Source organism: Plectropomus leopardus, chromosome 5 (assembly GCF_008729295.1).
Source record: "Plectropomus leopardus isolate mb chromosome 5, YSFRI_Pleo_2.0, whole genome shotgun sequence".
In the NCBI taxonomy this organism is placed as follows: domain Eukaryota; kingdom Metazoa; phylum Chordata; class Actinopteri; order Perciformes; family Serranidae; genus Plectropomus; species Plectropomus leopardus.
In genome coordinates this window covers 19736834-19750301 of record NC_056467.1, presented here as the reverse complement: position 1 = coordinate 19750301, position 13468 = coordinate 19736834, and the positions used below count along the sequence as shown (strand labels likewise).

Genomic DNA, 13468 nt, shown 5'->3' with positions numbered 1-13468 from the left:
CACCTGTTAACAAAATGTAGATTAATCTAATCTACATTTTGTAAATGTAGCTTGAGCTAATCTACCTGCATGCAATGCTTGAAAATTTAAAAAAAAAAAAAAAAAAAAGATAGAAAAAGAAAAGAAAATTCAATGTGAAATAGGTATAAATTAATGTGAAAAGGTCTTAAAAAGCAGTAAGTTAAAGTGTCTGATACCTGTACAGATTGTGCACAAAGACAGAGATTTCAGTGAAGTTATTTGGGTTTTGTATTTGGCTTGCATGCCTCATTCATTCACTCTAAAGATTTTCTCTTTTTCTCTTTTCTCTTTTTTTGAAGACGGTCTTTGCATGAGTTTGACCTTGAGTAGAACTCTATTTAAAAAGGCAAGAAAATAAAGTTCTTTGTCAAGGATTTCACATTTCTAAACAATTATTTGAGTATTTAATCAAATGTGAATCACAAAAAAGACACATTTTTTAATGATAATTTTTCAAGTAAAATATTACATTTTCAGACATTTCATTTGATAATATTCCAAAAAGCTCATTTTAACTTCAGATATGAAACAGCAATACCAAACATAATAAAAGAAAGCATAAAATAAAACAAAAACTAATGCAGACACCACAAAATTATACAAGGGAGATGTAAACCTTGATATTCTCCACTTTATTATTTTCATTAGCCTACATATATCTTTTCTCTGTGATTTCAAATGTCTCAGTAGCTTTCTTTGCTGTTGTTACCTTAGAAACAAAGAGATTTGAGCTGCAACACAATCAGGAACTAACTTTGCTTTCTTTCTCTTAAATTGCATTTGTGGTGTGTGGGGGTTTTGTATTATCATTATTATTATTATCATTATTATTCAGATTTTATTTTTCCCTTTAGGTTGGTATTCACTGGGATTAGGCAGGTGGGAGATAGGTTGGGAATTGTATGTGTTTGAAATCAGAAGGAAAAAAAACGCACTCTGGCCTTATGGGTGTGATGTTGCTTCAAACTGTACGTTAAGTATAGCGTCTGCTCTCTGAAGGGTTTATTTATTGTGTCAATAGGTGGCGACAAATCTCAGTTTGGCAGCGAAAGATGCTTCATTTACTGCAGCTTGTGTCAGTCAATCTGTAACTTTTGAGGTATTTTTGAGCTTTTTGCTGTGTTTTATGTCTGTATAACACTCACAGCTGGTCAACAAGAAAAGCAGAAATGACTCCTGCTCTGGTTTTATTTTTTATTTTGGAGACACCTGTGGAAAACCAACCAGGTAGTTCCTCTGAGCTACTGAAAAGTAACTAAATGTGGATTTCCACTTATTGGATGTGAAAACATTGATTGAAACCAAAATAAGAGAAAAAAACTGTAAAAGAGAGAAGAAAAAAAAAGCTTGATGGGAGAGCTGCGTTTGTGTTACCCGAGGAGGGCGGGGTCAGGGTCGCAGGAGCTGGGCGGGCGGTGCCTACTGTCGCCCATGCCCCCTTCTGCCCTCAGCTCGCTGCGGGGGAAGAAGCGTGAACTTGAACGCAGCCTTCAGTGCTCAGTGCGAGTCCAGGCAGAGGACAGACAGTCTCATCAGCCTGTCCCCGCCGCTCAGCTTTCGGTCAACTTATCGGAGAACAAGCAGCAGCTGGACGGATTTATTTTTCGTGGTTTGGGACCCGGTGAAGGTGCCAAACGCTCGACGCGATGTCCAGGCGCAAACTTGGAAGCAGACCGCAGCACCTGAGTGCAATTCAAGGTAAGCCGGAGAGGAGGGGGAGCGGAGATGTGTGGGCAAACTGTTTGAGATGGGGTTTTTTGGGGAGTGAAACTAAAATTCAGGTCACAGTTTTGTTTCATTGTCAGTTTGAGCGCATGGTTTTGGATGCGCACTGGCACCGGTTACCAAATGATGAATGTTTATTACAAGAGTGTTTTTTGAGTATCTTGTGCACTCATTGACCCAAATCGTGCCAGTATGCATGTGTTCATTTCCTTTTTAGGTAAATATTTGATTTAGAGCAGATATTTTTCTTGTCATGTTTGTCCTGATGTGTGCTGTTCGTGCTCATAGAGGAAGGACCGGTTTACTGGCACGTTGTTTTCAGAGGCTACAGGTCCGAACACGATGATTAATATATCCAGGTTAGACCATGATCACATTTCTCCCTCGGTCTCTGCTGGTTTTACTGGGACAGTTTTCCCCCCAATGAAACGCCAAGAAACTGCTTCCATCCTGCTTAAGTTTTTTTTTTATTTATTCGGACAATTAAATAATGTTCTCAATAAATAAATAAATAAAAAGAAGAAAAGATCCCATTTTTCATCTGATTCAATTTAGACTGTTCAAACATGGAGACAGCAGCTCACAAAGAAACATGTTTGAAGGGAAATAAGAGAGAAACTTAAACCCCATTTGTTTTTTACAGTTCTCTACTGGAGACCAGTGGTGCGTGTCTGGTGTGACCACAGGCCCTGACTCAACTCTGTGTGCGTGCGTGCAAGCGTGCGTGCGTGTGTGTGTGTGTGTGTGTGTGTGTGTGTGACCGCGCCTTGCAAGTCTGCACAAACAGCGCAGCCCTGAAACAGGAAAGGTGACATTTTTGAGTAACAACTGGCGAGATCCGACTTCAGACTGTACTGTCTGTACCTGTCCTGTGTGTGTGTGTGTGTGTGTGTGTGTGTGTGTGTTAGCCGGCCTATCCGGGGCAGGTGGATCCAGTCGAGGCATCAAGGTGTGCCTGTGACCGCATTGAGCAATACTGACCCTCCCTCCCCCTCCTACCTGGGAGCATTTCTTTAGAAAACTTTACTTAGACTGTGAAGAGGTTCAAGTTGTGTCCACTCCTCTGTGTTTGCACCTGTCTGCAGGTTGCATGCATTTCAAAGAGCTCATAAGATGTGTCAGGCTGTTAAATCAGATGTGCTGTCCTGTGACCAAAAAAAAAAAAAAAAAAAAAAAAAAAAACACAGGGGCTGCTCTTATCTCAAACACCTTCAGTCATTTTTTTCTCTTTTATTGCAATCCACTTCCTGTTGAGAAACTCCCGCCGGCTGCAGCTGGCAGGGCAAGTTGTAGCTTAAAGTTTTGGTCGTAATCTTGCAGTTTTAAATCAATAACTTTACCTGTCTGGAGCTCGCAGTGGTTGTGACATTAGTTATTGATGTTCCTGCTGAGATGGACAGTAGGGCTCCTCTCTGCAGCAGCCAGAGAGCGGATCTGTTTTGGGTCGGTTAAAGGAAGTGGTCAGTATTGACTGAGCAGATTGGCCTCGTTGCTTTAGAGCTCACAACTGAAACTAGCACTTTCAATCACCACGCCTGCTTTGTATTTCCACTGAGGTCTAACTGCACTTAAACCACTTTGGGCTGTTAATTTGAGCACGGCCCAAATACTCCTAAGCAGAAATCCAAATTAACTGAGAGGACATTTTTGGTATTGTCTGTATATATTATATTTAAGGGACATAAAGCAAGACATTTAATGTCAAGGATACTTTGTTACTTGATACTTTGGAAGGTTTGTTATCAATTTATCTCTCACTATACAAGAGATTTGGCAATGGTTTGTGTAAAAGTGGCATCAAGCCCTTTATCACTGTCATTTATCAAGTGCTGCAAATGCTTTAGAAAAACAAACTTACTAGTCAAGTTTTTGTAGACACAGTCAGTTATCTATGTCAATTAGAGAAGACGATTTAGTAATTCTAGAAAGAAAAGGTTGAAAAATTCCCATGTTCCCATACCATTTTTTGCCTTCCCGATAGTCGAATTTGCATATCGGTCAAAACTGAGTACCCATTCAATACCATTGCGTTAAAATAAATCAACACCTGTATGCCACTAACCCTGAAACTAAAGCCTTGTACGCTGTACATGTTTTCTTTTTATTTTTGGACTTTCCGGTGTAAAATACTGGGCTAGCAGAAAAATACTTGATTTCTGGGAAAACTGCAGTTTCTTCCAGGTGTGAAACTATTTTTAAGAGTATTAATAAATCACATGGTATGGCAACATTAAGACAAGTGTACTTTGCAAATACCTGACCCATCATTTTAGGCAGTGTCGGAGGCATTTCTGATACTGGCATCGAAACAACTCTACTCAAAGAATTAACAGATGATTTTCTGGATTCATTATTTGGTCTATGAAAGTGTCATACAAACAGCCAGAAAAGTGTATGTTGGTGAAGATTGTGATTCATCCAGGTCATGTTAACTCGAGGTACTACATGGTCATTAAATACAGTCTTTCATATTTTTACTTTAAACAATAAGGTGCCACGGCGCAGAGCGTAGGTTTTGTGTTAACATTTATTGTTTTGGGGGTCCTCTGCCAACATTTTTTTTCCTGCATTCTGTTGAATGTTTTTGATCCAGCGTCTGCCTTTTTGTACAAATTTATAGTGTAAAACAAAACAAAAGTTCTGTACTACTTTCATGTTTTTATAGAGGGGGGGGGGGGTGGCAAATGCATGTTGTAAATATTGAGGGAGGCGTCCCCTGATTCCTCCTGAAATCTTTGCTTGTGGCAATGGCGATGAAGTCCCTTTGCAATGAACTGCGTGTGTCTGTCTTTGTGAAATGGTCCTAGATGTCGTGTTTTATCTTTTAAATTCACTTTCTCTGTTACCCCTTAAAAGTGAGTAAAAAGAGTTGAATTTCTGTAATCCAACTTTCTCTTTTCTGTCTCCTCTCTGTCATATTTCTCAGATGCCACTGACATGCCGGATGGCAGCACTCCATCAGACGACCTGCCTCCCCCTCCTCTTCTTCCTCCTCCGCAGCCCCAAGCTCCTGACGAGGGTCGTGACCTCCTGACCTGCGGCCAGTGCAGCCGGGCCTTCCCCCTTGCCCACATCCTGGCGTTCATACAGCACAAACAGGGTGGCTGCCGCTCACGAAACCAAGCCACAAATGCCAACGCCACGCCCCCCTCACCTGCCAACCGTGCTCAGCAACACCTAACCAACGCCGAGCTGGGCCCGGGCTTCATTGAGCTTCGGAGAGGGGGCCGAGCCTGCAGTGAGGAGCCCGGCGTGAAGGTGAAGGCGGAGCACAGCAAAGCAGGTGAGTGCTTGGAGAAGCAGAAAAAGGTGGCAGGTTGCTAATTAGTGCCTCTGTTTTTTGTTTTGTGTAATATTTTTTTCAACCGCCCTCCTCTTCATTTACCCCCCCTCCCCCCTCCCGAGTCCAGCTCATTAGGTAGCCGTTGCCATTAGCAGACCTGCATGAGTTAGTGACGCACAGGCTAATTGCGTGGAAAGGATAGGCGTCAGGAGCGTTCAGAGGGCACCGAGGGTCCCCGAGGGCTCCACACTGAGCACCTGAGCTCTTTCCCATCTCCCTGACTGTCAGTCTCTGAGGTGGAGTGGCCAGGTAAACATGTTTCTCCCTATCTGCCCTCCTCTGCGCCCAGCTGGACAACAGAGACCATGTCCTCTAAACACCAGTACAGGAGCGTGTTTCACCATCGTTCTTGTGTAAAGGAGTGCAATGGTTGGGCACCACAGTGTGAAATGGTCAGAGGATGTGAGGCTGTTCGTGCAGCTCTCCTTGCTGTCATGACACCGTAATGGAGGACATTGCATCATGTGCAGCTCCTCTGCCATCTCCCACTGTTCTGCCCCAGGCCGAGCCACCTGAGCTCCTGGGAATCTTCTCCTTCCTCCTCCTTTTTTCTTCATCTCATGCATCTCCCTCTTGTTGTCAAAACCGTCCCTCTCTTCTTGCTCAATGTATCACACATTAGCAGTGATTTTCCTAAAGGTCTTTTTCTTCACGCCTTTTCTGCTGCTGTTTTCTTTTAAACATGTAGAGTGCGGACACCGTGATGGTGGTACCAAATATGATATGTCACGGTGGAATTCGATCAGGAATCCTTTTTGAAAATTTCACGTCCAGTGGCTAACAATGTGTTTGAGATGAAGCAGTGTGTTTTTCCTGCAAAGGTCAGATATATTTGAAGGTCATGCCGGATCTCTGAATTGAAAAAAGCAAGCATGTAGCATAAATGAGATTGACAGAGCATCTTGCCGCACACTCCTATTAGGTATCAGTGCCCCTTTGCACATTTTGAAACCCTGTCTGTCATGTGCACACACGTTAGCAGTTCCTTCCTTTGTGTAACGCTCGGGGGACTTGTGCACGCACCATTTCCGTCTGTCCACAGCCTCTTTTTTGTTTTTCTGTTTCAGTCATCTCTTGCTGTCTCTCACTTACAGTCGGAGAACACAGGAGTTTGGTAATTTTTGTGCCCGCAGGATTATACAACAAACCTAACACGTGCACGAGGCAGGGAGGGGAAAGAGCATGACGGCTTGTGAATAATGAAAAAGTGGATAAGTTTGGATTAAAGTTTTATTAGCGAATGTAGGTTGCATTTTGTTTGGAGTTTGGAATTGCAAATTTTTAGTCTGCTTTTGCTGTAATTTTTCTTTTCAGATTGTACAGTTTGTGACGGGAAGTTCTTGCATGTCAAAGTAGTAAAGGGGCAGTTTTAATTGGCCTTGTAAGTGATGGGAAGTGTTGTTTTAGTGTGAGGGCAACTGAGCATCTGAAGCCTCTGAGATGACTAAAAGTGAGAGAGCAGTTATCCCACAGCGGAAAGGTCCTTCGTCTATTTTCTGTATTCAAGACAGAAGCGGCATGGACGGAAGAGAAAAGGGAGTGCGATGGATTACTGAAGAGCCGCGTGCATCTGTCTCATTCCTTTTTATTTATTCTCCTTGTTTGTTTTTTTTTCCTCATCTCCACCCCCCCCCCCCATTTCTTCCCCCCATCTTCAACACACTTTCGCTTTGCCCTCTTTCAATCCCCCCTTCCTCCTCCTCCTCCTCCTCTCTTTTCTCCTCCCTCTGCCTCCCAAGGGAAAAGAGATTCTGCCTGCTGCTCGTTAGTGCTCCCAGCCAATCTGCATTTTTAATTAGTAGTTATTGCTTCTGCTTAATATTCAAGTGCTACCCCGGGCCAAATGGGAATCCTTACAAAAAAAAAAAAAAAAGCGAGGGGTGGGAGGGGGGAGAGGGAAGGAAAGAGAAACCGGCTGGGTTTTGTGTTTCCCCCCAGGACCCCCGAAAAAAAGCCCCCCCCCCCCCTCAGGGAAAGATTTGGAGGGTTTTGGGGGGGCAGTGGAGGGGTGAGGAGAGCTGGGGTTGGAGGATGGGTCTCAAGTACAATCCAAAGGGGTGACATATTTTCGTGGTGTCTCTTGGCCCCCTGTACTACATTATAATCTTTTTATCTCATTTTCTTTTTATCTCCTGAGCCCTGACCTACCTATCGCTCTCTCTCTCTCTTTTTCCCACTCTCACTCTTCACCCTATTTTTAAAAGAAGTATCTCAACTTCTCCTGGGTTTCTCCTCAGGCTAGGTTAAAGGACATGAACACCACGGCTCCTCTCGTCTCCAGACAGAGGGAGGGCGGGAGACGGGGGGAAAAAGAGAAAGAAACAGTTGCTCTCTTTTTCATCTTCACTCTCCTCCCCCCTCCAGTAAAATACAGAAGGATTTGACTTGAGGAAACATGAAAGAGGCTTATACCAGAGTCCGCTTTGAACCTCTCCAAAAAAGAAAAAAAAGAACTGTTTTCCCCCTCAATTTGGGGATCTTCTCTCCAATTTTGATTTATGCAGAAAGGCCTCATTTGTCAAGCAGGCTGAGTCAGTGCCTGATTTGCATAAAGCGTTCATTTTCTACGTTCTGCTAATTAGCAATTTGCAGCTTAATTGGAGAGTGGCTCTCGGTTAGGAGACAAAGCTATCCACATATAAAAATATCTCCAGATGTACTTTGCAACTCGACGGCATCTCTGTTGGCCTTTCGGCTGCCGGAGCTCCATTTCTCTCCGCTCAGCTTTGGGTCACACTTTTTTCTTATTTTGGTGTTACTTCATCACCTGACTCTTCCCTTTCTCTTTTTCTATTTGAATCCACATTTAGCTTTTATCATGCTGATACTCATGTTTCTGTTCAGTTTTAAGTAGTCTTTTAAGAGTAGTCTTTTAAGAGTCTTTTAAGTAGAGCTGGGTATAGGTATCACCCAAAACAACTCAGTACCAAGTAGTATTGAAAAGTCCTCCATCAAACACCTGCATTCGATCCTTTTTGTTCATCAAACTTTCTGTTGCTGCCATCTTTGGAGTCGCTCTCCTCCTGGTGAATGGTCAGTTCAACATCTGCCTGTTAGGAAGAGCTAAAACCTAGCCATTAACCCTTTGGAACCTGGATCAACATCAGTTTTCATGTGCTCGATTCAGATGCCTTTCACAAGCTTTTTAACCTGTTTTAAAAAAATTTGCTTTAAAAAGCAAATTGGTTTTATTTCTTTAGAAAATGTCGGGGGAAAGGCAATAAGCAAGTTGACTAGAAATGTCCCTAAAATGTCAAAAGAAAAAGTGGAAAAGGTGGACAAAAAATGACCTAAACATTAGTGCTGAAAAAAAGGGGAAAATGAAAAAGAATTTATACATACACACACACACACACACGCACATATATACGTATATACTTAAAATTATGTTACGGGTCATTTTCTTGTTTAGTTTTGTTACTTTTCTTTTTTTTTTTGTTGCCTATTTTCAGGTAATTTTCTTGTATTTTTTTGCTTATTTCTTCCCAATTTTTGACCAAAATCAGAAATGAAAATTACACAAACATTCAAACAAACGCTTTAAATAAATGTTCATGTTACCGCATATCTGCAGCATGTCTAAAAAGGCAAGTTTGCTCACAAGTTGCCATATCAACTTTAAAAATCTGTCAGATGTTGTGTTAAGAACTTGTTTCCCCTGCACCAAAGAAACGGAAAAATAGCTACTGCAGCTTTAATCTCTACGAATTTACCTCATTGTTTTACTCCTAGTTTTTTTTATCACTGTGTTCTTTACTAACAACCATTGATCAAAATTGCTAACTCAATTTTGTCCATCGTTGTTTTCCAGCATCTGAAGAGCCCTCCTACTTCACCTGCCAGCAGTGTGAAGGCATGTTTCCATCTGCATGGGCGCTCTTACAGCACGCTCAGCACATACACTCCTTCAGCATCTACCAAGAGGATGAAGAGGAGGATGACACCGATGTGAGAGGAGGAGGACGAGGACTTAAAGAGCACAAGCCTGCTGCAGCCACTCTGGACCCTCGCCACCTGAGTCAAGCTCTTGCCTCCGCCTTTCAGCCCTCTGCCCTGCGCCTCAATCGCTCCCGTCTAACACACACCTCCTCCTCCACCTCCTCTTCCAGTAACATGCAGGCTCTGAACTTTTCAGTGCGGCTCAGGGAGCTCGCAGAGGGGAATAACAGCACCACAGGCAGCTCCCACGGAGGCCTGGTGCTTTCCCCGTCCTCTTCTCCACCGGAGGCTTCTCCCTTTCCTCAGACCAGCTCCCTCCAGGCCGACTTCCACTGCCAGTTGTGCGACCAGAGCTTCCAGTCCCTGCGTGCCCTCTCCGCCCACCGCCGGACTCACGCCTGCGACAGGCCCTATCACTGCGGAGTGTGCGGGCAGGCCTTTGCCCAGAGTGGCCAGCTGGCCCGGCACATAAGGAGCCATCACAGGGAGGCAGGAGGAGGAGGAGGTGGATATGAGTCGGTAGAGATGGTCGTGATGGAGGAGGACGGAGGGAGGCAGGGGATGAGAGGGAGGTTTCAAATGCAGCCAGCTGGAATCATGGGAAAGGGAATGGTTGGTGAAGAAGTTAGATCGCAGGGCCCCTCCGAGCTAGACCTGACCCTGCCCAAACACCCGTCCATAGCTTCAGGCCTGATGCTGTTGACCTCGGTTAGACCGCCAGACAGGGAGCTGCTGAGGCTGTACCAGCGCCAGAGAGAGGCGGGAGAGGGAGGGGAGGAGGAGGCAGAGGGGCAGGGGGAGCCTCGGCACACCTCGCCCTGCGCCAGCCCGTCTGAAGGCTCACTGGAAAGCGGAGAGACAGGAGGCAGCGGCGAGAGTGGCATCGCCAGTGGCAACTGCACGCCCAAACGGCCAGAGATGGGCGACAGAGTGCGAGGAGTCGGAGAGTGGGAGAACGAGCGAGGAGAGATCATAGAGAAGGAGACTGAGTGGAGCTCAGCCAAAGTCAGCGAGGTTGTGCAGGAGTGGCAGAGTAAGAACGAGCGGAGGAGTGTGGGAGGAGGTGTTAGCGGCGGAGGAAACAACAACAATACCGCAGTAGGTTCAGGTGGGAAGAAGAAGAAAGACGAAGCCTGCGAGTTCTGTGGCAAACAGTTCAGGAACAGCAGCAACCTGACCGTGCACCGCCGCAGCCACACAGGTGAACGGCCCTATCGCTGTGGCCTCTGCAACTACGCCTGCGCCCAGAGCTCCAAATTAACGCGCCACATGAAGACCCACGGTGCGCATGGAGCCAAAGCCTCCTTCTTGTGCCAGCTGTGCTCGGTCCCCTTCACCGTCTACGCCACTCTTGAGAAACACCTGAAGAAAGTTCACTGCCTGAGCCACGCCAGCGTGGGGGCGTACGCGCAGGCCAGTGCTGCGGACACTTTGGCTGCCATAAAAGCTGAAGAAGAAGCAGTGGTGGTGAAGATGGAGGAGGATGAGGCCAGTTTAGATCAGATTGAAATGGAGAGCAAAACTCACAGTGATGTGAAAAGCATGGAGGTGGAGGAGGGGCAGAGCGAGTACGTGGAGAGCAGAGGGAGTCCGGCCGCAGTGGCCGATCTCCCACCAGAGAGCAACACTGAAGTGAGCTTAGCTTTGACTTCTGCACCATGAGAGCTGCTCTCATTCATTAATTGACAATAAAAAAGCACTGTGTAGGATTCAACTCGCCATTCAAGTAAAAAGAACTCGCCCCATCATTGAGCAAACTGGAATCTAAAGCAAAAGCTGCAGTCGGCCTCTCATCCTCTTTGCCAGCGCGGAGGCACACAGCAGCCACGTTGTATGCAAAGCTGCTGGTTGAAACTAAGTGCCTACAGTTCTTTAGACCACAGAGCAAAACAAGGCCGTGACATTCAACAGGGAGATTACCAGAGCTCTCAAACAGGAAGTGAACCGCCACAGTCCACACAGACACAGGAAACCAATCACCATTTTGCAGTGCAGGATGCAAAAGACGAGTGATTTATCTCTCTAGCGACCCACCGGACAGGTGGAGACAGATATTAACTGTCAGATACTATAGAGAAGGGATTATATTGCATAAAAAAAGACAATAGAACGATGTTAATATATTTTCAGCAGACCAAGAGAGGTCATATTTTGCTTCCTAGCTGGTTTTCTTTTGAGAAGACCTTTTAAAGACTAAAGTTGTTTGAACAGACACAAGGGTGAAATGAATCCAAACACTGTCTGCCTGCAGTTTCTCAGACTCCTCTTTTTAAAGGCGCTTGGTTGTCACAACACTTGTCACTTAACGTAATGTTCACAGGGCTCACGGAGCTTGGCAAGGTTGTGCTCCTGACTTTGTGACAGTATGTATGGATGATTTTCTGTTTTCTAGTTTTAAAAATGTGAATAAGGAGACTTTAAAGTCTCATCTACTGATGTTTTTTTTTTTTCATGATACGTTTCTATGCATAAAAAAATTGCAATTTTACCTACATGTGAAACGGGTCTGTATTTTTTTCTCTATTTGTACTTATTATTGTGATGGTAATTTCTCTCTTTCATTGTTTACATTTGTAAAGTGCCGGACTGTTTGAAGCTCGTGCATGTTTTGCAGCCATTCGAAACTGTTCTTTTTTTGTCGCTTGTGTTTGTATTATTCTTAATTTATGGATGCTGCATGTTGGTGATTGTGTAACTGCTGAACTACAGGGTGAGAGGTGCAGAAGTAGCTAGTCGATTGGTGGAGTTTTGTGTGAAGCACTTGGGTGAGTTTGAGTGAATGTGTTTGTTTGTTTTCCTGTACATATTGGAGAAAAAAATCCTCAGGTGACACTTCTACTTGAACACTTTGTCCTGTGATTTTGTGTGCAGAGCATGACTCAGCAGGTCATAATCACCGTGTCATGCGTCTGACAGGTGCTTTGCAGACAACGATTTAAACATACAATATGTTATTTTCTACAGCTAGGGGGTCTCTCGGTCAAAACAATAACACAAGATGGAGCAATGCCATCATTGCAGTCTGTTTCTCCTGGTTAGAATTCCTTCAGTATTCATTAAAGAGGTTTTTACCGCTTTTCTCCTCCCAAAAACAGTCTTCAGTCTTTTTCTGACACTGTTTGGATCATCATGGAGGGGCAGCTACCCAGGTCCTGCTCATCTCTGCTCACATTTGGTCTCTGATAACTTAAAATCTACACATTCAGGAGGTTTTAACCAAGAGTCAGATTATCCACAGGGGTATCTTCCTTGGTGATTTAATCTTGTGAAAACACTTAGTAAATCAGTTTCATTTTTAAAATAAGCGTTTCACCTATGCTGTTCATCGTGGCAGTGGCTGAAGCCAGTGTTAACTTCAAATCCAAACGTTGAGGAGGTTTCTACCTGGAGCTCATTATACACAGAGGTGTCTTCTTCAAACCAGCAGATACAGGGGTTTATTCTGGTAGAAATAATAATAAACATTCAGACAACCACAAGGGATAAGACGCCACTGAGAAGTGACGGTGGCTAAGTGACACAGATTGTGTCCTTGATCAAAATGACAGATTTCTCTGTGTTTGAACATTGTTGGAAACTCAGACATTGCTCTATTTGTTTTAAGGCATTTTAATGCAGAGAAGATACTTATTATATCTTTAAAACCACAAGAGGATTCTGCAAATTTAACGAAAAACAGGACAAAGTTGTCAAGTAGAATGCTGCCAATGTTATCGTGACTACTGTGATGACTTTGCGTGACCATATCTGATTTCTACTTGCATTCATGTCAGGGAAAGCAAATTCTTGTGTGTGTTGTGTCATGAATGGATGAGTGCAGTGTAACTGTTCAGGGATAATAATTTGTACATAGATTGACATTCTTGCTGTTGCTCTACTTATTATTGTTATTATTATTAATGTTAACTGCCTCCACTTTTCCTAGAGTCGTCTCCTTTCCGCTGAACACTGGCTATTGTGAAGCTCTGCTGTCTTTGTAAAGTTGACACCATTTTGTAATTCACCTTCTCATGAGGAGCCTCAATAAAGAATTGAGGTGAAATATATTTGTGCAGTGTTTTTCTGCTCGTGGTTGCTTTTTCCGAATGTTTCTTTATCCCCCTTCTTCTTTTGGTACCCAGAACAAAGCTTTTGAAACTATTTTTAAGTATCTTTTCTCACCAGGATGTTGTCTTAGTCAGAGTGGGTCGTTCCTCTGAGGACCACAGTCAGCGCTGAGTTATTAATTTTTAATGTGAGTGTTTGGATTAGGGACCCTCACTCCTTGTTTACATCCCTGTGATGTTACTGGCTTTGTCTAGAAACTCTGTAATGTAATTCCAGCGGGGCGTGTATGCAAGTGTTTGTGTGCTACTGTGTGTGTGTGTGTGTGTGTGTGTGTGTGTGTGTGTGTGTGTGTGTGGATATATTTGGTGTCAGTCATCCTGCAGGTTGTGAGAT

At 44.1% G+C, this 13468-nt stretch overlaps 1 protein-coding gene across 1 annotated transcript; it reads left to right on the top strand.

Moving 5' to 3' along the window:
• Positions 1–1496: 1496 nt before the first annotated feature.
• On the top strand, positions 1497–13070 carry znf296 (zinc finger protein 296). Its single transcript, XM_042486775.1, has 3 exons — positions 1497–1719; positions 4673–5029; positions 8901–13070. The coding sequence occupies exons 1-3, from the start codon at positions 1668–1670 to the stop codon at positions 10688–10690; spliced, it is 2199 nt and encodes a 732-aa protein (XP_042342709.1). The 5' UTR covers positions 1497–1667; the 3' UTR covers positions 10691–13070.
• The last annotated feature ends 398 nt before the right edge of the window (positions 13071–13468 follow it).